This window comes from Colletotrichum phormii (genome assembly GCF_030913505.1).
Source record: "Colletotrichum phormii strain CBS 102054 chromosome Unknown BDP81scaffold_11, whole genome shotgun sequence".
Classification (NCBI taxonomy): Eukaryota; Fungi; Ascomycota; class Sordariomycetes; order Glomerellales; family Glomerellaceae; genus Colletotrichum; species Colletotrichum phormii.
Window position 1 is genome coordinate 1,032,992 of NW_026851453.1, and position 20,853 is coordinate 1,053,844.

General features: G+C 50.5%; 6 protein-coding genes across 6 annotated transcripts; all 6 read left to right on the plus strand.

Annotated features, from left to right (window-relative positions):
* Positions 1-610: 610 nt before the first annotated feature.
* BDP81DRAFT_35328 (uncharacterized protein) lies at positions 611-1,901 on the plus strand. Its single transcript, XM_060586243.1, has 3 exons — positions 611-1,136; positions 1,193-1,691; positions 1,753-1,901. The coding sequence occupies exons 1-2, from the start codon at positions 694-696 to the stop codon at positions 1,515-1,517; spliced, it is 768 nt and encodes a 255-aa protein (XP_060444838.1). The 5' UTR covers positions 611-693; the 3' UTR covers positions 1,518-1,691; positions 1,753-1,901.
* Positions 1,755-2,903, plus strand: BDP81DRAFT_35325 (uncharacterized protein). The gene is made up of 2 exons (XM_060586240.1): positions 1,755-1,844; positions 1,912-2,903. The coding sequence occupies exon 2, from the start codon at positions 1,997-1,999 to the stop codon at positions 2,804-2,806; it is 810 nt and encodes a 269-aa protein (XP_060444839.1). The 5' UTR covers positions 1,755-1,844; positions 1,912-1,996; the 3' UTR covers positions 2,807-2,903.
* Positions 2,904-3,466: 563 nt separating this feature from the next.
* Positions 3,467-5,764, plus strand: BDP81DRAFT_350091 (uncharacterized protein; the record flags this gene model as incomplete). Its single annotated transcript, XM_060586192.1, has 4 exons — positions 3,467-3,894; positions 3,952-4,438; positions 4,505-4,593; positions 4,666-5,764. 4 exons carry the CDS (start codon positions 3,467-3,469, stop codon positions 5,693-5,695), a joined length of 2,034 nt encoding a protein of 677 aa, XP_060444840.1. The 3' UTR covers positions 5,696-5,764.
* A 161-nt stretch (positions 5,765-5,925) lies between these two features.
* BDP81DRAFT_429294 (memo-like protein) lies at positions 5,926-7,594 on the plus strand. Its single transcript, XM_060590506.1, has 2 exons — positions 5,926-6,293; positions 6,378-7,594. Exons 1-2 carry the CDS (start codon positions 6,133-6,135, stop codon positions 7,174-7,176), a joined length of 960 nt encoding a protein of 319 aa, XP_060444841.1. The 5' UTR covers positions 5,926-6,132; the 3' UTR covers positions 7,177-7,594.
* Positions 7,595-11,995: 4,401 nt separating this feature from the next.
* BDP81DRAFT_450150 (SNARE domain-containing protein) lies at positions 11,996-13,479 on the plus strand (the record flags this gene model as incomplete). The annotated part of the gene is made up of 3 exons (XM_060592489.1): positions 11,996-12,272; positions 12,333-13,115; positions 13,169-13,479. 3 exons carry the CDS (start codon positions 11,996-11,998, stop codon positions 13,477-13,479), a joined length of 1,371 nt encoding a protein of 456 aa, XP_060444842.1.
* Positions 13,480-16,498: 3,019 nt separating this feature from the next.
* On the plus strand, positions 16,499-17,020 carry BDP81DRAFT_450151 (uncharacterized protein; the record flags this gene model as incomplete). The annotated part of the gene is made up of 1 exon (XM_060592490.1): positions 16,499-17,020. The coding sequence occupies one exon, from the start codon at positions 16,499-16,501 to the stop codon at positions 17,018-17,020; it is 522 nt and encodes a 173-aa protein (XP_060444843.1).
* Positions 17,021-20,853: the final 3,833 nt, after the last annotated feature.

Sequence of the window (20,853 nt, forward strand, 5' to 3'; positions counted from 1 at the left end):
CACGCCGATAGTACAAGTACGGATGTCCTGCGCGGCATATCCACCCGGGCCGCTGTGGGGTACCCGTGTCCGCCGTTTTCGGGGCAATTTCGGATGAAGCGACGCTCTACAGGTAGTAGGTCCGGGTAGAAAGACAACGTCATCCTGTGGCGCATCGATACATTAGGCTTGCTCTCGGTGACAACACATGAGATTCAGACTACGTAGGCATGGGCAAGTACATTCACATCATGCAGGCTGGGGAGAAAACGGCTTAGGTCCGCTGCCCAACCTCATCGGTATCTTGTCCAGATTCTCAGTGGACAGTAGTTCTGAGGCAACCGGGAAGAACTTTCAATTCACGGGCTCACTTGTAGTCAAGGTGCGAATTCAATGAAAATCTGAGTGGCAGGACAAGGCATACTTGGTACGTACTCTGGGCCACCACCACCACCCTGCCGGTAGGCAATTGGCGAACCAACTTGAGGAGTGTCCAAACCAACCGGGCAAACAGCAGACGTTCCTCAACCAATGACCGTAACACAGCCTCATAAACTCCAGGACCATAATCTCTCCGACTTCCCCTCATTTCTTGCCGTTGCATGCTTGCGCCGTTCTAATTTTATCAACAGTTCTCCCTCTCCTCAGTGTGCTCCACGCCCCCGTCAATTTTGCGGACTCTGAGCTATTTTTGGCACAAAAACATCAGTTGCGATGGCTGAAGCCCTGAGCCTAGCAGCGAGTGTCATCGCTGTCGTCGATATAACCGCCAAGGTTTCCAAAGCCTCGATTAAGCTCGTCAATCTGTGGAAAGAGATCAAAAACGTCCCGGACGCCCTTCTCGAAAAGGCCGAAAGGCTCAAAGACTTCGAGGATTTTCTGCTGGAGACTGAGAGCCAGGCTGCCAATAGCCCAATCCCGCAACAAGCCTGGAATAGCGCCCTCTTGCAGAAACACATCGCTAGAACCAGGACTGTCCTAAAGGACCTTCAAGAAAATGTTGACCGACTCCATGCACAGGTTACAGATCCACGTAGGTTCAAGAGAAAGTTAGCGTCGACAAGAACTGTGCTACGCAAAGAGGATATAAGTGTTTTGGACTCCAAACTCGATGTGGCTTTGGAACTGTTCAGGCTAGCGCGAGAGCAGTATTTGACGCAAGTCATTCATCTTACGAATCGTTCTATTACATTGCTGACGGAAATCTTATTAGATCACTCATGTCCTACTCAGTGATGGTCCAGCTACAACAGGCGTCTGAACTCAAATCCATTCAGATGCTCCAGACAAAAGTTGCCATTCTGACCGAAGCTGAAGAGAGTCCGAGTAACATTGTTGCGGATGACAACGACCTGAGTGACGACGAAACAGGTGTTAGCAGATCTTTCGTCGCTACAGTTCCAGTAACTTCAAGCTTCTCTCATAAACCAACCATGATCGGTAGGCTGCGTCTCTCTTGGAGATCAAACTTTGGTTTTCAGCTGCATGCGCAACCACCAAGCTGGCTTATGGGGTCAGTATATTCCGTACTGGCTTAAAGAAGCTTATGGGGATGGCAGCTGAGTCTCAGATCCTATGAAGTTGTGGAGTGTTTGGGCAAAGAGTTGCATAACAAAATAGAACGAGACGACGTCCTTGAAGTTTTTAAACATTTGGACGATCGGAAGATAAGCCCCTTCGTTCGTAATCAGTATGGATCTACTTTACTGGAGGTATTTCATCTCTCTCTTTAATACTTCTCAAGACCAGGACTGTGACTAACACGGTTGACAGTTTGCGTTCAGCTTCGGTTCCCTAAAATTGGTTCAAGCGCTGTTAGACTGTGGCCTAGGGGCAGTCGTACTCGAAAATGCTGTCGGTACAAGGTGATTTCCTCTTCTCTTCTTCTCTTTCCAGCCCTGAAGCCATGGCCCTCTAATATTCTATAAATAGCTACTCATGGGCCTTGGAACTGTTACAATTGCCGATTTTTGATGAAGAGGATGACATCGATGATGTTTCTTCAGCCCTGGCCGAAATGTCACGTTATGGTCTGGACGATTTCTTGGAAGGCCCCGAAGCATTCGACTACAGTCTCCAATCGGGCAATGACAACACGAGTTTTCGAATTTTGTTGAATTATGCGGGCTGTCATCGGTACCAATCATTTTCTTTCGAAAAGAGGCTGCAGCATTTCAGGACACTAGTGTTTACAGGCGATCAACTGTCCTCAGAAGAGTTGCGTTTATTGCTTCCGGAGACCGAAAACCTCACCGTTGACGTTCTCGAATCTTCAAGAATGGAACACCGGTTGTCTCTCTTCCGATACTTGGCAATAGGCATGGTCTATCAGGCTATGGACAGTTCGGACGGCTTTGAACCTGAATCGGAATCTGAAATCGCGTGGTGTCGACTTCTCGAAACAATCCTTGAGCTTGACCCTGCAGGTCTTCACCATCTCGAGAAATTCCCTTATGGTCTGTACGAAAAAGGCCAGACCGCTTTCTCACAGTTGATCTCGCTGATTCCCGGTTGGGGTGGTGACCCTCACTCTTTGACAGGGGCTCGAAGGGCTTCGTGTTATCGACGACTTCACAGGGGGATTGATGCTTGGCTGGATGCCTTAGTTCTAAATCAAGAAAAGAACGAGGGCTCTATAAAGGAGGGTTTTCAGTCATTCGACAAAAATGGGGTTGCTTCAGCTCACGTCTGGACCCGCCCATTCGTCTCCATCTCATTGGTATTACTTTTGGACCATCAAGAGACGACTGGAGGTTTTGGTGGGCCGATGAGTACGAGGAGTATGCAGGCGACTTTTGGGCAATTCAGGAGAAAGAATTCGAACTGAAGATCCCGGGTAGTTGGGAAGATGAGTATGGTGTTACTAGTCGCTACTATCAAGAGTGGGATCGACTCTGGGATTGGGAGGCGGAGGAGCCCCTCCCGTTGATATGGTCTGAGTATCGCAAAGCTCAAGCGCCTATGTAGTTTTGGCATCGAGGAGAAAAATAGCACAAGACGGCGATCTACAATGTCGTCTCATGCAACAACTCAGCGTCCTCCGTCTTGCTCCTTCTGTTGAGCCACTCCAAGCTGTTGCGAAGCTCAAGGCTACCAAACCTCCCGCAAGCTGGTGCCTCTCAACGCAGTGTGATCATCAGCGAAACAGTTGCATAGAAGAGCTTATCTTGGCCTAATTAGGTATTTATGCAATGAGATTTCAGCTGTCTCCGAATTTTGTTGGTTGGGTCACGAAAACGGCCGGTTCGCATGTATGTGGTCTTCAGTGGTTACTACCCATGTCGAATCATGCAGGTTTGCCGCCGAGGCAGCAGGCCCGTTCCGCTGCATGTTTGTGACTGCGCCCGCCAGATAATTTCAGGGTATAGTTTTGGTATAACTGGTCTCCGTCGCTACCGAAATGCTTGCGCTCAAGTGCTGATCGCCCCAGACTGTTATTCTACCCGCTTCGCCCTCAACTTCTGGAAGGGGTCGCCCATCGCCAGTCATGGAGATTGCAGCAAGTAGCATCGCCTTTGTCCAAGCCGGCGTTGGCACGGGGAAGGCCATCCTTAGAGCTATTCGAATGTGGGAGCAGGTCAAGCAGCTTCCCAACGACCTCAAAGCCCGACTCAAGAGGCTCGAATCCCTCGAACCGATGCTGCGTCATATCGAGTCCGACTTTGCAAAGTACCCGGAACTACGCTTCCACCCAACCGCCCAGCAATGTCTCACCTACGCTATGGAAGTCGAGGCTACCATGAAGTCTCACGTAGAGAAACTCGAGAGCAAGATTCAGAAGCCTAGCAGCAACTTTAGACGGCGGGTCAACTCGCTAAAGATCATAACGTTGAAGAAGGAGGAAATTACCATGTTGGAGAGTGAGCTTGCTTGGGCTATGGAGTCTTTGCAACTTGCCATCACTTACTTCCATATGTAAGTTACTCCTCCCCTGTGTCTGACCTGTGCTCGACTGATCGTTATTCTGAAAAGGGCGAAGACCGAAATATCTGAGCAGCTTGTAATTCAACAGACCTCGGATCGAATTAGAGAACACAGCATAGCGTGCCAGGAAGACGTGGTGAAAAAGACGGCGCAGGCTGTCGTCAACATGATCAAGACCCAGGAGGTTGTGGAACCCAAAGTCGATGACACAGGGCCTGAAAAGATGCTTCCTGCACCACCAAAACGAATACCAAATATGTCAATTAAGTCCAAGGCATATGGGCGATACTCGTTTCAACGCTCCAGGAGTAACGACGGATGGACCGCTTCGTTACAGATACCGTGGTCTCAGTGCGTGAGAGAACTGAGATGGACAGGGTGGCAGTATTGTTTTCACTCTTATAACATCAGACCAGATTTCTCTCCAGTCTTTGAGACTGTTAAGAAAGGAGACCTAACACGGCTGATGAACCTCTTCAAGATGGGTGAAGCAACCCCATTCGACAGGAACGAGTCCGGTCATTCGCTTCTATACGTAAGCAGTCTGGGTTCTTTAATCTTGTCCGCCAATTTAGGTAATGGGCGACTCACATGAAATCAGATAGCTGCTGATCATGAAAGGCTCGAGATCTGCCAGGCCCTTATACAGCAAGGCGTACTCGCCGACGATGAACGAGAAAGCTACGGCGGGTTCGGCATCCCCATCCATCATCTCCCCTCTCAAGTGGAATTTCCTCTAATCATATTTCGGGTACCTTAAAGAACCCCCATAGATGTCATCGTAAGATCTCGAACCAATTTTGAACGGCACGATGATGCCAACCACCGAGCCATCGTCTCCCTTTTCCGCAATGCCGCCCAGACCACTCTCACACTTACTCTCGAGCGCCTCTTTACCTTCATGACGGAGTACACCTACGGCGACGAGTATATTCGAGTATACTATTCCAAATTCCTCACCGATTATCAAACGCGGTTTTCGTTCAGCGACCGCGCCGAGGCAGTCAGGCTTGCCGCTTTCATCGTCCGCGAAGATATCACGTACCTCGACCTTCTATCCTCCGACTACACCATCTCACCAAGCGACGTAGAAAAGAGCGCGGAATGCGGCTTCTCGTTGCTACATTCCGCAGCCATAGCTACCGGGATAAGACTCGCGGACGAGCTGCAATTTGACCCGCGGATCCTACGGCCGCGCACTTACACGTCCGCCTGGAGTGACGTTATTATCAAGACCGTACGGAGCTTGCCCAACACAATGGATTTGTGTCACATCGAGACTGTCGTCCCGTGGGACTGGTTCGTTGTACCTGTCTGGAAAGCTACGCCCTTGATATCTCTTCTCGGTGGCGCCTTGTGCCGACTATCGCCCCACTTACCTTTGGAAGACTGGGACGATGTCTTCCAAGCAGTGCTCAAACAGTGGCTCCGAGACCTGGTCTCTGCGGGCGTTGATCTACTCACGTATGGAGAGCAAGAATCTGAGACAGTGAGATTCACACACCCTGAAGTAAAGGGCGCTTTTGACAGCGATGCCATCAATCTTTCCCGCAAAGTGGTCAGGAACCCGCTACAAGCGTGTAGTAGGCCTGGGTGGATGACGAAGGCGGAAAGTGCCTTTGATAGGAGTGATCGATACTGGACACCAGTGCGAATTATCAGTCTCGACTACGGACCAGATGTGGATGATTGGAGGGTTCACTGGATCATTGAGATCGAGGCCTTTGCTGGCGAGTTTTGGAGGGCTGTGGAGTCGCCTCGCGTCGTTATGCCGGGTAGTTGGATTGACTGAAGAGATCCAACGCGATCTGAACGCACCAACTAGCCACTTTCGATACTCACATTGATACTCCAACATGCCTTCTCAAAGCTTGATGTCAGGACGGTCGGGTAGCACAATCACTTTCATAGCCGCGAGATTTCCGGGCGAAAAGGCCCACAGTCGCGGCAGCCGGCCGGGACTTGCTCGGCCCCACCACGACACCCCCACTAAGATGCGCAGGCGGGCAGGAGCTCACCCCGCGTCTTCGTCATCCTCGTGCACCCCAAGGTTCCAAGCTCCCAAGTCGTCCCAGTGCGGGGCACATCGGGTCACTTCAACATCTCCTAGCTTCAGCCTTACCCAAAGACATAAGCTTTGGCATCACTCATCACGCCTGCCTCTCATCCGTCTCGATCTCTACTCTAATTCTCTCATACCCTGCTAGCCATAGCAGCTTATCTGAAGCCATGGCGTCCGGAGACACCCGCCCACCGGGCAAACAGGGAGAATGGTACCTGGGCGACCCCTCAGAACTCAGGGAACAGCTCGATGACTTTCTCTCCGATGTGCCCGATCAGATTGAGGACAATGGCCTGCCGGTACCTGGTGCTCGAGTTATCATTGCTCCGTGAGTCTTACCTCCCGTTCATCTCCATCCAACAGTGACTACAACCTATGGGGACATCTCAACTAAACTGCAATGGCATTGTAGCCATGCCGGCTACACATACTCAGGTGCTACGGCAGCCTGGGCCTACAAGGCTCTCGATCTCAGCAAAGCCAAGCGCGTGTTCCTCCTCGGGCCCTCACATACGTTCTACCTAGCAGGCTGCGCCGTCAGCGAATATCAGAACTACGGAACACCATGGGGAGATCTCAAGGTGGACGAGAAAGTCACAGCCCGCCTTCTCGACGAGTTCGAAATGCCCGGGATCCCGAGATCCAACGATAAAAAGGAGCACTCGCTAGAAATGCATCTGCCGTACCTCTGGATCCGGCTGGAGCAGACATTCGGTTCACCCGAGAACTTCCCGCCCGTCGTACCGATCCTGATCGGCGATAACAACAAGGCCGAGGAGAAGGAAGTAGGCAAGTGGCTCGCCGAGTATATCAAGGACCCAGAAAATGCGTTCATTGTCAGCTCCGATTTCTGTCACTGGGGTGGACACTTTGACTACACAATCTACTGCCCAGATGGGACTCTCGATAGTAGGGAAAGGCTCTACGAGTATGGCCCCAAGCCTGACGGGCTGCCCATCCACGAGACAATCAAGATGGTGGATGACCTGGCTATCGAGGCCATCAAGACGGGAAAGCACAGCAGTTTCTACGACAACCTCAAGCAGACCAAGAACACGGTGTGCGGAAGACACCCGATCGGAGTGACAATGGCGGCGCTCGAGGAGCTCGGCGACCATCGGTTCACGTTCATCCAGTACCAGCGTAGCACCTTGGTGACACGCCCGAGGGACTCCAGTGTGAGCTATGTTTCCGCCTACGCAGTCGTATGAAAGCAGAAAGGAATTCACAGCGTTCGTAATGAAGGGAGGATAAGGAAAGCGGAGGAGACATTTTCTGTATCAATTGCATGGCAGCCGGGCGAAGGCTGGGAGAGTTCGGGCGTGACAAGAGGAGTTTTGATGGCTTAGACACGAGTTTCACATCTTTTCCCAAAGCAGAGGGAAAGATACTAAGCAAAGAAGCTTCTTCAGCTTCTGGTAGCTCTAGAATGGAGATCATTGACGACACCGTCCCAAGTGCCGGAGGTCAAAGACACGAGCCAAGAAGCAGGTGACCAGATGGCTTCAATGCTGGATGAGTAATGCTCGGCGGAGGGGGAACAACACAGCAGTATGCATAAATCCTCAAGGTCTGATGTTGCTGACGAGCGAGCCACGACTTAACGGGCCTGTTGCGAACGAAAGCATGAATGTTAAGCGGACCGGAAGGGAGGGCCGCCGTTTGTCTCGTCACCCCTTCTCCTCCCCCCCCCCCCGCCCGATTCGGGATGATGTAGATGCGGATACTGAGGAATCCAGCTAGAGAGAGAGAGAGAGAGGGTCACTCCTGGAGCCGTTCGGTAGCACAGCCCTACGGTCTTCCTGGAACCGGCTGGCGGTGCGGCGCTAAGGGAGGCAGAGGGCGGTGGTTGTGGGTGTGGGTGCGGTGTCAGCTTCCGCCCAAAGCGGAACGCATTGCGGACTTTTTTGGGTAGCCTGTTTTCACCAGTGCCAACTCAGCGCTCTTCAGACTATGGAGTTGCTGCAAGAATGTGAAGGGCTAAAAGCTTGTTGTTTAACGTGAGGGGGTTTTTATTCCAAGCTGTCCTTCGGCAAGGTTGCCGAGTGAAATCCAGATTCTCTGGCATCTCGAACATGAACCCCGCGCGACATGGCAGTTGCTTGTGAAGCCAAGAAATGTCCTGGAGGGGGCATTGACTTTTTGACTTTCGATATTCTGAGCGGCCCGTGATGGAGGTGAGGGGGATATTCCCCGTTGATGACGGCGAGGAGAGTTTACTTGCAGAAGCCAGACAAGCCAGATCTCGACTAGTCCAAGTCTTTGCTGGCCCGGTGGGTGATCAACCGAGAGGCTCCAAGGGAGGACGAAGGACGGTCATCCTGGGGCTGAAGGCGCTGTAGAATGCGGATTGGTTTAGAAGAATGAGCCGGCGGCGGGATGGCTTACGGACCACGGAGGAGAAGGCTGTGTTGATGGGTTGCCGAAAAGTGTAAAGCTAGACTGTTCTTTTGTGAGGGTTCCTATAGCTGGGTTCCTTGGCGAGCCGAGTGAGGCTTGTTATTCCCCTATTCTCTCAATCTATATTTCATGGATATCTTGTCTCTGTGTGAGGCGGTGGATGGGGCCTTGGCACTTTGTGAAGATGTTCTTGCTGAAATTCTCCATAGTAAGCCGTTACGGTTAGGCAGCTACTCATCGATTGCTAGTCTTCCTTTGGAGGAATGGAAGGCTTTGAGAGAGCGGATTGTTAGGATGACGCTGCTGGCCCGGGTAGGTAAGCTGAACTTGCCCAGCCTGCTGATAGCCTGATGGCGAGCTTACGGCTTGCATGGAGCCGAGTCTAATTGGGGCGAAGGAAGATGAGGTTTTGGCCGGGGCTGGGATGGTTGAGGGGAGCTTTGGGTTGAGTGAGTGTTCCTGACACGCCGCAGATCCGCAAGCAAAAAAAGAGAGCAGCAGCCCGAGGCAGTCCGAAGCTCGTTTTCTTCTCCCTCGCTAGGCGAGACTAAGAGCTCAGCCGTAGACAAGAAGAGGGAGAGGGAGGGGAAAGAGGCTTGCGGTTGCATGTGTTAGTTTCGCGCTTCCGAGACCGTACGCTGAGAAGCGAGCGAGCGGGGTGTGTTGAAAGTGGCCGGAAGGATCGATATTTCCTACAGTTGATGGGCATGGGATGATTGGAGGCTGTATGGATTGGTTGTTTAAGAGGCTGAATTCCCCGTTTTCCGGTCGCGGTCGTGGTCGTGAACTCTTCTTTGCAATTTTCCAATTCCATTGCTTGGTGTTGCTTGTTTTTCGTACTTACGGAGGCGCATCGACCTCACAGGCCTTGCACCAAAAGTACCTAAACACCACTAAACTCGATCATCGGCGTCATTCTCCGACTAGCCACAGACTCAATTGCCACGACAGACTTTTGTCTCTTGTCTGTGACCCCAGCGACAGGTTCACAACGGCTGCTGCGGAATTGATCGACGTTGCTATTGTTGCTCCAGCAGGTTTATTCGACTGCAACCCACAAGAAATCCCGTGTTTGGACTCGGAGCCAGAAAAAAAGCGGGAAAACGAGAAACGGGAAGACGGCAGCGAAAGAAACACGAGGTGGAGAGATCTGGATCGCCGAACGCTTGATTGGCGGTCTCTGGAGGGCATTTCGCAACTCTCTCTCTCTCTCTCTCTGCAACCTCACAGCTCACACGCCACACGAACGACGAAGAGTAGCGACAGTGACAGTCAGCTACAGAAGCTAAGCCTGCCGCGCTACCTATCTGCTTCGGCTGCTTCTATTCTTACCACCCAACGAAACGCTATCGAATTGGGTGCAGTTGAAACCACTGCCACCACCACCAAGAGAAAGAGAAGACAGAAGACAATTCCCGTCGTCAAACATCCCTGTCGACCTTGCGCCTTCGACACACTCCATCATAATCGCCTCTCTGCGGTCGTCACAAGCCACCAGGACGAGGCCCGCCGCATCATCGGAGGAGGCAGCCACCTTCACCAATTCAAGGTTAACCTTTTTTGGGGAGTCTTGACATCGGCACGAACGGACAGTCAGCGACACTTTGGAAGCATAAGGGAGCAAGTTGCAAGTTTGAAGCCAAAACCAGAATAAGACGGGTGGAAAGAAAAAAAAGGAGGTATTGCTTCAGTCAGCAGCAGCACCGACCGGCCAGCGAACACTTGATCGAAGCATCCATCGAGCAATACCACTAACATCAGACAATCTTGGAGGGACAAGAGACAGAAAGTTGCATTAATTTTAGGAGCCGGCATTGGGCCATCTCCCGCCAGCGCCTCAAGTTTATTCGCCTCCATTATCGCCCGCCGCTTGTTACAGTTACAGGCACCCGAAAAGAGGCAAAAGTCCAAGCTTCAGGGTCCAGTCCTCGACGCTCCTCGACCAATCACCTGCCGCCGACCGCATCCGCCTGAGTCGAGACAGCCAGACTCACTCACATTCTCACACACATTCAAGGCAGTCTCACACAGCCTGAACACAGCGTTTTTTTTTTTTTCAAGTTTTCTCACCTCACCAGTCACCACGGCCAACAGCGGGTGAGAGTGACAGACAACGTTGCTGCCCCCCCTTTCCCTCGCGTTGCATCGTCGGCCCCTGCCTTCCAATTGGGACCTTTTCGTCGCAAGCAGGTACCTCGCCAAGCCCGCCCATCCACGAATACACTCACACTCAAATCTCACTCTCACTCTCATCACTCACTCATTCTTCAAGAAGAAAGTGTGTATTGTAACTTACTCATCCGACACTGAGACGACGACGACCGTTGACGAACGACGACCACAACATAATTTCACAGACACACACTCCAACCCAGTCGAGGAAAACACAAAAAAAAAAAAAGAAAAGAAAAGGGAACGGCCCTTTCGTCAACCCACAATCATCTCTCCTACTGGAGCCAGAAAGCTACCTAAACGGCGATCGTTCCGCAAGCCAAGGGCACCCCAAGCACCACGCCCCCGTCCCGAACAGACAATTCGAATTTCTGCTACAAAGAAGCGCTTCAAGCCACACGCTTGACGCCCACGTTCCTGCGTCCAAGGCCCTGTGGAATTGTGGATTGTGGCCCATTCGCCTCGTCTCGCTTCATCCCCCCCCCCCCTTCATCCTCACGTCCACACTCAATCACTCATCCCCCAGTCCTTGCTGCTACCCTGGCACGTCTGGTAAACTGATCCTCCTTTGCTGCTGCTCAGTCGACCATTGACCCAGAAAAAACGAGCCTGAGACTTCTGTCGTCCAAGCCTGAGAGAGACTCTGTGTGAAAGTCGCACCTGGACCTGGACTGAGCTTTGGGCTTGGGTACGAAGTACATCTTTCCAATCCTCCGTCTCGCCCACACCGTCACTTTCGACGCTACAACCACAACGCCAATTCATCTCATCCGCCGCCCCCCTTCTTCTCTTCGCCCTTTCTACCCGTACTCAACTTGCTTCTTTTTCTGCCACAATCAACAAAACTTCAAATCAAAAGGCCATCCACATCTTCCTTCCTACCAAACCACCGCGCGCGAAGACGACGTTCATCCAACAAAGCAATATCGCAATAATTGCATCTCGCCCCTGAGCGTCTACCAACTTCGCATCATCGTCGCGCAAGGAAGAAGCCTTCGCGCTTCGCAGAAGCAACATGAGTGTCAGTGTTTCACCCCAACCCTCGCACTTCCGGTGTTTCGCCCGCCCGTCCTCGCCTTGTTCTACCCTCACTCTGCACTCTGCCCTGCCCTACCAACGTTGCATTCCGTCCTGTCGTCCTCTTGTCAATCGCACGTTGCTGCTGCCCTTTCCCTTCTCGAAGTCGAGAAAGTCCACCCGTTCCCGATCCCGTTCCCGTCGCGTTGTTCACACTCTTCGCAACGCCGTAACGCAAACTTTGACTTCCTGCGATCACCAACCTTCTTTGCACATCATCATACTTGCTTCAGCCTGGTTGCGTTGCATTTGCCCATTCTACTTGTCCTTCCTTGTTTACGATTGACGCCTTTTTCTGCGTTCCACCCTGCCTACCTCTCCTTACCTAATTGACCCGATCGTCCTTCCTGCCACCGATACCCGTCGAAGTAAACTAACATTATGGCGCAGTACGGGTATGTTTCTCTCTCCCATGGAGCCGACGGGACACACGACGACGAGTACGACCTCTCCGAACGCGGAATACTGACAGACGAGCATAGATACGGTGGTCGTCAAAACCCCTTTGACCAGCGGGACGATGGTCCCGGTGGAGGATACGGAGGAGGAGCTCCTGCCAGACCTCCTCAGCAGGGCTTCGGTTCGGGGCCTTCCCCCTACGGCGGCGGTGGAAACAGAGGATACAATCAGGGGCCAGCTATGGGTAGGGACCATTATGGTACGACCTGACCGCGACGGTCGTACGCGCTCTTTTGCTGACATTTGTCTGTCCGATCAGGCGCCAACGTCGAGATGGAATCCCTCGCCCAGAACGCCAGCGGCTTCGGCCAGTCATCGGATCCTAACGCCATCCTGAACGAGTGCCGATCCATCGACCAAGGAATTGACGAGATTGAGGCCAACCTGAACCAGCTGCGCATGCTGCAGGAGCGTACCCTGACCGATGCCGACACATCAGCAAACTCGTCGACGGTCCGCCAACTCGATGCCCTCTCTTCCGAGACGATGACCCTGTACCGCGGCCTTACCGACCGCGTGCGCCAAGTCAAGTCCTCGCCCGACGGCCAGTCGGCCAGAAACTCGCCGCAGGTCGGCCGTATCGATCGCCGCCTGAAGGGGGCGATCCAGCAGTACCAGCAGGTCGAGTCGGCTTTCCGCAAGCGCACCCAGGACCAGATGGCCCGCCAGTACCGCATTGTCCGACCCGATGCCGACGAGCGCGAGGTCCGTGAGGCGGTTGAGGATGCTGGTGCCGGTGCCCAGATCTTCCAGCAGGCCGTGATGCAGAGCGGTCGCCAGGCCCAGGCCAACGCCGTTCTCAACGCTGTGCAGGATCGCCAAGCCGCCCTCCTGAAGATCGAGCAACAGCTGAATGAGCTCGCACAGTTGTTCCAGGATATGGATACGTTGATTGTGCAGCAAGAGGCTGCTGTCACGCAGATCGAGCAGAAGGGCGAGGAGGTCGTTGAGAACCTGGACAAGGGCAACCAAGAAATTGGAACTGCAATCACCACCGCCAAAGCGACCAAGAGGAAGAAGTGGTGGTGCCTGGGTATCTGCGGTAAGTCAGCACTTGCTGTTGAGTGGCCGGAATACCTTGCTAATTGTCTGCAGTCCTCATCATCATTATCATCGCTGTCATCGTTGCCGTCTACTTCGCCATTATCAAGCCAGGCCAGGCTCCGGCTCCTGCCGCCACCGCCAAAGCGAAGCGCAACATTGGCATGCTCGAGCTGCCTGACTTCTCGAACACGGTCCCTGTCGATACTGGCGCCGCGCACCCCCAGATTCTGAAGACGACGAGCCGTATCATGCGCCGCATCGTTCAGGAGGGAGCTACCTGGGAGCCGACCGCGACTGTGCAAGACTCCGCTGTTGTCGCCCGCTTCGGCGGCAAGGTCGACATGCCTGCTGTCCGCAACTAGACGGCTCATCGTATTCCTTCCCGACTCTGTACAAAATACCCACCACACCGCCTCCACAATACCCGAGGCTTCTCTCACACCACCAGTATACCGTCCCTCCGACTTGACGTCTGGATCGATTTCTCGCCACCATTACCAATTAAGAGCTTCTCGCCGCTTTTATAGACGGACGGATTATATGGAAGGTCAACTTCATATCTCTTTTTGCTGCTGGGTAGGGGAAACCAAAGACGAAAAGCGAGAGATGAGTCCTGTGGAACCCAGGTCCCAGGAAAATTCAAAAAGGGACCACACAAGCTTATTTCGTAGGGTGTTTTTGTATACCCATAACCAGACTTTCTTTACTGTTCAACCAAAACTATACGTGCTTCCCCTTTTTTTCTGTGTTGAGTCTTGGATTCGAAAGTTTTTTTCAGTTGGTTTTTTTTTTTTTTTTTTTTTTTTTTCGAGAAGAGGAAAAAACTTATCGAACACTTGTGCGGGCGTTTTCTAACTCAGCTTTTGCCTGCGACTCTGATCGTTGTGTGCCCTTTTTATATTTTATTTGTTGCATCAGAGGCGTTAGCATGAGTGGTTTGTAAATATAGTCAACTTTTAACTCAACGCCCTTAATATCTGAACGACTCTTGACTAGGTGATGTCTTTGTGTGATGTGCATGAAACACTAATGAGATTTGTCTGAGGATTTGATTGTTAGTGAGGCCACCTGGTTATGCGATTTATGTCGAGTATGTTGGCGAAGCCCTTCCTGAGCCATCGCACCGAGTTGTGCGTAGCGTTCAAGTTTGATTATTACTAGGACTTGTTAGTATTTCCACTACTATTTTAAGACTCTATCGTACATCTGTGCTTGTCGGTATGAAGCCGTTCATGACCACGATACTAAACTACCTCATATAGTAGACCAGAGAATGAGCTTAGGATGTTCCGGATCTGAAACTGGCTTGTCATTGTTATGTTTCCGGATTTGATAATCAGAATTGAGAATAACGGAACGAATGGGCCGCTTTGTCTGATGAGTTGTAGAATTCATCATCACAGCACCCTTACCGCTTTCCAAGTTTCCATAGAGGACCGATGATGGGTAGCGGCCAAGGCTAGGAGGTGAGATTGTCTCCATCTTGGCATCTCATACACATCTGTACTTTCTCTGGATATGGCTTCGATTTTGTGGTTCTTTTACAAATTACATTCTTTCCGTCAGGTAGACACTCGGCGGTGTAAGTCCTCCCTTGACCGTTCTGTCTTGTATCATCACGGGGCATAGGCTCATAAATTGCTTACGGTAAAAGCTCTTATGCGGGCTAATCGCGAGTTGGAAAGATTGGAACCTTGGTATCCTGTTTCCTAGCTGATGAGTATCTGGTTGCCACAACATTATGTCCATCTCTGTCCCGAACCGTAAAGTGAGTGCTTTATGAAACGGTGACTCAGTAGCGAATAAAATTTTTGAACCTATTCCCCAGCCTTTTATCTTTCACCGACAGCAAGCCTTCTTGAAACCTTCCAGTGCTGGAGAGGGAGGCCGAGGGCATCTTATGTACAATACTGTTGAGACAGACCACACTCACAAGCTTCAACGAGCCAGTCTCCTTCCACTTTGAAAGGTTCCAACTTACACACGCCCATCCTTACCAGATATTGATCTCATTAATCACTTAATTACAGAACAAAACACAAAGCTCAGAAAAAAATGAAAATAAAAAGGTAAAACGAAACTCCCACCGAAAACCGTTCGTTTAACACCGCTCGGTAAAGCTCTTAAATTCGACGTCCTCGAATAGAGTTAAGAGGAAGTGGAGGTCGGCGGCCGGGTGGGATAGTTTGAAAACCTCTCTCGCTGACTGGTCAACAGTCGAATTTGCCATTTTTTTGGCTGGCCCGTGCTTAATCATCTTTGAGGGTAACGGTAGCTAGCGCAAGACTTAGTTAGCCAGCATGTCGTGTGTTGTTCCTCCAAGGTAATATCACGTATTACACCGCAGAGTCAGTATTCGTAATCTGTATTCTGTAAAGTAAGGCCTTCATGCCCTGCCACCTTTGATACCGCGCGGTTATTATAATGTTGTACTAAGGGCTTCTACTGGCTAAAGTCCCTTTGAGTTCAGGGGGTAAGTACGGCTTGGTTCCAGTACAATTGAACAAGTCAGATAGATGCCAGCTACGTAATGGCGGTTCTCATGATGTGTCGTACAATCCACGGACCACGGAACATTCAAAGATATTGCCATTGTCTATGTCTTAGATCCAGTCTCTCCAAAGCGCCTTTCCACACAGTCCTCGTTAGTACTGTGGTGGGAAGGCCATATTTACCGAAAAGATATCCGTGATATCTCCATATCAGTCGTTGACTACGCAGTACCTGTACGACTCAACCTTGAACATTGACACTTTCCTTAGGCCCACAATTGCACTTTCTTCGCCGTTGCGTCACGCGCGCGCGGATGCTTCGCCACGACTTGTAAGTTCTAAACCTCTTAGGCTCTCTCCTCCCTTGGGAGAGACTCGGAGACCAAGAAAACTGCACTGTAATTAGTGAGATGACGAGCATTGACAACAATCTAGCGGCAAGACCCGTGATTTTGGAAGCCACAGTTAATCAATTTTGCTGTACCGGCCTGCCTTCTTAGATGTGCCAAGCCCGGACCGCGAGGTTTATGGCTGAGTCTCTGCTCATGTTGCTAGGGTTGGGCAATAGGGAGTACGATGTACGCTCACGCTAGAGGCATCTTGTCTCTGGGACTATTTAGATTTCAAAGCAAGGCAATCATTCTTGGGAAGATTACAATCTGCTTACAAACTTGACAACTTGCCAAGAGTTGAAGCTATCGTGACTTGGAAGCTTGCAAGTTGCAAAAAAGGCATCCAAATTATAAGCTCTTTGATTTCCGCGTCTCGAGAGTTCATTCCCTCAGACCAAACATCTTCACCATCAGTTTATAGTTCATCTCATCATCAAAGCTCCTTCTCTTCGTCCTCTTAAACTCAACAACTCAACCCCCAAATCCCACCGCCCAACATGCTCTTCACAAAGCTCTCCGCCCTCGCAGCCCTCCAGCTCCTCTCCCTCCCCACAGCCAACGCCCAAACCAACAACAACGCCTCCGCCCCGGGCTCGACGACGACGACCACCGTCCCATCCTACACCTGCAACCCGGGCTACCCCGTCTCCCCGGCCGAGCAATCCATCATCTTTACAAACTTCCTCCGCAAGTTCTACCTCGAAAAGGACGTCTACCGCGTGGGGAGGGAACACATCCTCCTCGACGCGATCAATCACAACCCCAACGTCAACGGCGACCGCGACGCGAGTCTGGCCTGGGTTGCGCCGCTCATTGCCGAGTGGAACGTTACGATTACCAACACTGGGTTGGCGGATAACGTCGGGTGGAGCCATGTCAAGGTGGAGGGCCCGGGGATGGGGCGGTATACTGTTGCTGTTGATATTTGGCGGTTCGAGGGGAGTTGTATTGCTGAGCACTGGGATGCGTTGCAGGTTGCGCCGCCTGCGAATAGGACGAACCCTTTGGAGTTGATCTGAAGTGGCCATTCCGTGGCTGAGGACCGAAGACTGGCTAGACTGGACTGTACCTGTGGCGAGAGGGAAATCAAATGGCTTGTAATTGGGAAGATCGATATGCATATACGGACGCCTACACCTCCTGTGACCGACCCCTCAACACCACCAGTCTGGCAATCGCAAACGCCCTCTAACCGCCACAAAGCGCTCTCACAGTCCAACTTTATTTAAAAGTCGGATCTCAACCCATCAGGGAAGCTCTCCAACACCAATAATCGAGGCAGTTAACCGGCTAGCAAAGGGTGCGTAGGCAATAGCGCACTCGATCACTATTTTAACAGATCAGGTACGCACACTTCAGGATACCAATGTGGCGCTTACTAAGCGGCGGAGGGCGAATAAAAAGGCATACACAGCTTAGAGGAGCACTTAGTATAGAGGAATCCCAGGTTATTTTAAAAGAAAAGAGTAAAGGGAAACGCCCAGCGCCTCAAGAAGGTAAAGAAGGTAGTCTATCGAAGAAGGGTCGGTCGGCTCAAAGGCGTTGCGGTGTATACGGCAAGACAGGCCATAATGCGCGAACGTGTTCTAAAGATGGAGAATCGTCTAGTAATTCAGATGCCGATGAAAGCTAATTGAATTTTTACGTTCTGGTTATATAAACTTATAAGATATTTACGATGTCGGGAAAAGTGCGCGGCTGACTGATATGCGCGGCTGACTGGTAAAGTACGTTAAATATATTTATACCGAGATTCGTCGAAATCCTCTTTAGAGCTGGTATTGTTAACGCTAGGTAGTGCCTTATAATCGATCTATATATAAGTACGTCGTTAAGTAACATTATAAGGTTCGTCCGAATTATATAGTAATTCTTCTCTTTTATTAAATATATAAGAGCTAGAACTAAAGCCTAGTTCCTAGTTATCCATTTAAAACTCGATCTTTCCGTTTTTATTTAGGGAATTGATATACCGGCGTCGCAAATTGATGCACCGGCGTCGACCTTACACCGGCGTCGCTGTTCGACCTTTTGATTGGCTCAAAAAAATATTGTTAGTGCAATCAAATTCTGCCAGATACCCACAAAGTATCTCAACCCTTTTTGTTCCTTTGCTCCCTTTCCTCTAAGGTTACATCATCAAGCCTCTAAGTCTAACTTATGCTATTTGCTTACAATGGTGTTACGACCCAACATGAAGACCAGGGCGTGCCCCGCTGACGCCTAGCGGCTACGGCGCATCATATATGCAGGACGGGACGGAACATTGGGGAAACCCCAGGAACGGAAGAACTATGGTACAAGTCACGTGATGATAAGAGATATGATAAGGGATAAGGATATGTTGGATATGCGACATATCCAACCGAGTCAAGGATATGTTGGATATTCGACATATCCAACCGAGTCAAGGATATGTTGGATATTCGGCATATCCAACATATCCAGACAAAGTGGACTGTTCAGCACTGTTCAGTTAGGATCGGACTTGTATATAAGGATGGACTCGAGCTGGGCTCTAGGACAGACTTTCCATAGCTTCTTCAGCAATTAACTTCGTATCAGGATTAACATCCGCTTTCAGCTACTACCTTGACAAGACTACGATTGATCACCGAAGCCTTACCTACCCTTACGATTGACAGACATAGCTTCCCTGAAGCTATCCCCGACTACGATTACTGTTACCAGTTCCGCAGCCTCAACTTCTGCAAACTACCCCTACGACTAGCTGGCCGTAACAAATGGCTTCTCTAACTGGAGTTAGAGATGTTCCAATAGGCCAATCTCAAAGCAATACCCCTACTAATAAACCTCCCCCTATACGAGAGCGACCATTATTTGAGTACGGCCTCCCACCATCATCTGGCCAACCACCATCATCTCCCTCCTCAGAAAGTAGCCGCCCTAGCGTTAGCCACTTCTATGGAGTTAGTGATCCTCAAGGGCAGCGCGACCTTATTACCGAGCTCCTAGCCGATATACTATAAGATACGCGACCTCTTATATACGATTACCCTAGTATGGAGCCTACGCTATATCTTACTCGTCATTTCCCTAAAGGAACAATAAAAACCCAACGGACTACTCTCCCACGACTTTCTCTAGAGCATAGCCCCTCTCCTCCCAACGAACAGTCCCAGCAACCTTCCCATCCTACAACAGAGCAGTTCAATAGTGCTCTTCAGCTTGTTCTACAGGTTATTAGGACTAATCAACAGCTAACAACGGCACTCCTCCGACAACAAGAGTATGTCCGTCAATGGCAAGAAACATGGGGTCCCCAAGTCAACCTATCACCCTATTCACCCCCACGGCAATCCTCCCCTCAAAGCGAAGCGTCTTTCCGAACTGCAGCCTCCTACCATACTCTAAGCAACCGATCCTCCTCTCCTCCTATAACCAAAATCCCAAACCCACCGATTCCTAGCGATCCAGAGCAAACCTATAATGCCCTCTTCGACCAAGTTAATACCTTTATAAGAGCTCATGGATTTGGCATTGTAAAGCGGAATAGGCATAAAGCTCGAGGCCGAATTATTCGATATACCTTCCAATGTGATCGGTTTGGCGAGCCTGGGCCTATACAAGGTGCTGGCATTCGACAGCGCAAGTCTCGTAAATGCGGTTGTAAATGGCAAGTTATTACCGAGGCTCAAGAGGAGGGCAAGTGGCTCTTACGTTATCACCTAGACCCCTAGCATAGTCAGTATAATCATAGCCCTAGCCTTGAAGCTACTGCATACCCTTCATATCGTAGGCTTACCTAGCCACTTTAGGATACTATTGAAACTATAAGCCGACGAGTTGGGATTCGGGCTCGCGATGTACATATTGTTATCCAGGAGCAGTTCCTAGAGTCCTCATTCACCTAGCAAGATATCTATAACGCTAGGGCTCGTATAAACCAAGAGAAACTAGCGGGATATTCGCTAACTGCAGTATTAATCAAGCTGTTTGATGAGCGAGATATCCCATACGTAGTGAAATAGGTAGACGCCGAGCCAAACCGCCTTATTGGCCTTGTCTAGACCTTTCCCTACTATCTCCAAATATGGAAGCGATTCCCTGAGGTGATTAGCTTTAACAACACCTATAACACCAATCGCTTTAAGCTCCCTCTCTTCCAAGCTACTAGGCAGACCTACCTTGGATCTGTTTACAACGCTGCGTTTGGCCTTATCGACAACGAGAGACTAGAGGGTTTCCAGTTTCTCTCAGCAGGGATCCGCCAACTCATAGACCAACACTCAGTCCGTTACCCCACTGTTATTATTACAGACTACGACAAGCAGATGAAGGCTGCACTGAATGAGCAGTTCCCAGACGTTCAGCAACAACTCTACATCCACCACATCAATTCTAACGTTATGCTCAGGGCTAAGCAGAAGTGGGTTAAGGACCGCAGCTATAGCAGTAACAACAGTAGGTCTAATAACGAGGGATATCAGCTACCAATACAAGCAATAGCCACGCTAAGTGATAAGGATGAGGCCTATATCAACACATCTATTGATAAGCCCCCCCTCATACGTATCGTAGGGTCCTTATAATATGGAAGCTTATTATTTTTGCTAAGACTAAGCAAGCTTTTAAGAAAGCCTAGACCAAGCTCTATAAAGAGTTTAACGACCAACGCCCAATCCTCCAGTACCTCTACACAACATACCTACCTTTAAGAGCACAGTAGGCCCGCTACTCTATCCGAAAATACCAGAAATTTAGTATTCGCGTCACCTCTAACACTAAGTCAAGTAATAACAACATTAAGAGTTATCTCTTAAATAGTCTTAGTCACCTATATCGACTTATTAATGTTATACAGGACATGATTAGTAACCAGGAGATACGC

What these genes read in the sequence shown, in the direction of transcription:
- BDP81DRAFT_35328 (XM_060586243.1), top strand. Translation starts at nt 694, where the DNA reads ATGGCTGAAGCCCTGAGCCTAGCAGCGAGTGTCATCGCTGTCGTCGAT. An exon ending in GCGCGAGAGCAGTATTTGAC is followed by an intron (nt 1,137 to 1,192) that starts GCAAGTCATTCA and finishes AAATCTTATTAG; the next exon opens with ATCACTCATGTCCTACTCAG.
- BDP81DRAFT_35325 (XM_060586240.1), top strand. Translation starts at nt 1,997, where the DNA reads ATGTCACGTTATGGTCTGGACGATTTCTTGGAAGGCCCCGAAGCATTC.
- BDP81DRAFT_429294 (XM_060590506.1), top strand. Translation starts at nt 6,133, where the DNA reads ATGGCGTCCGGAGACACCCGCCCACCGGGCAAACAGGGAGAATGGTAC. An exon ending in GCTCGAGTTATCATTGCTCC is followed by an intron (nt 6,294 to 6,377) that starts GTGAGTCTTACC and finishes ATGGCATTGTAG; the next exon opens with CCATGCCGGCTACACATACT.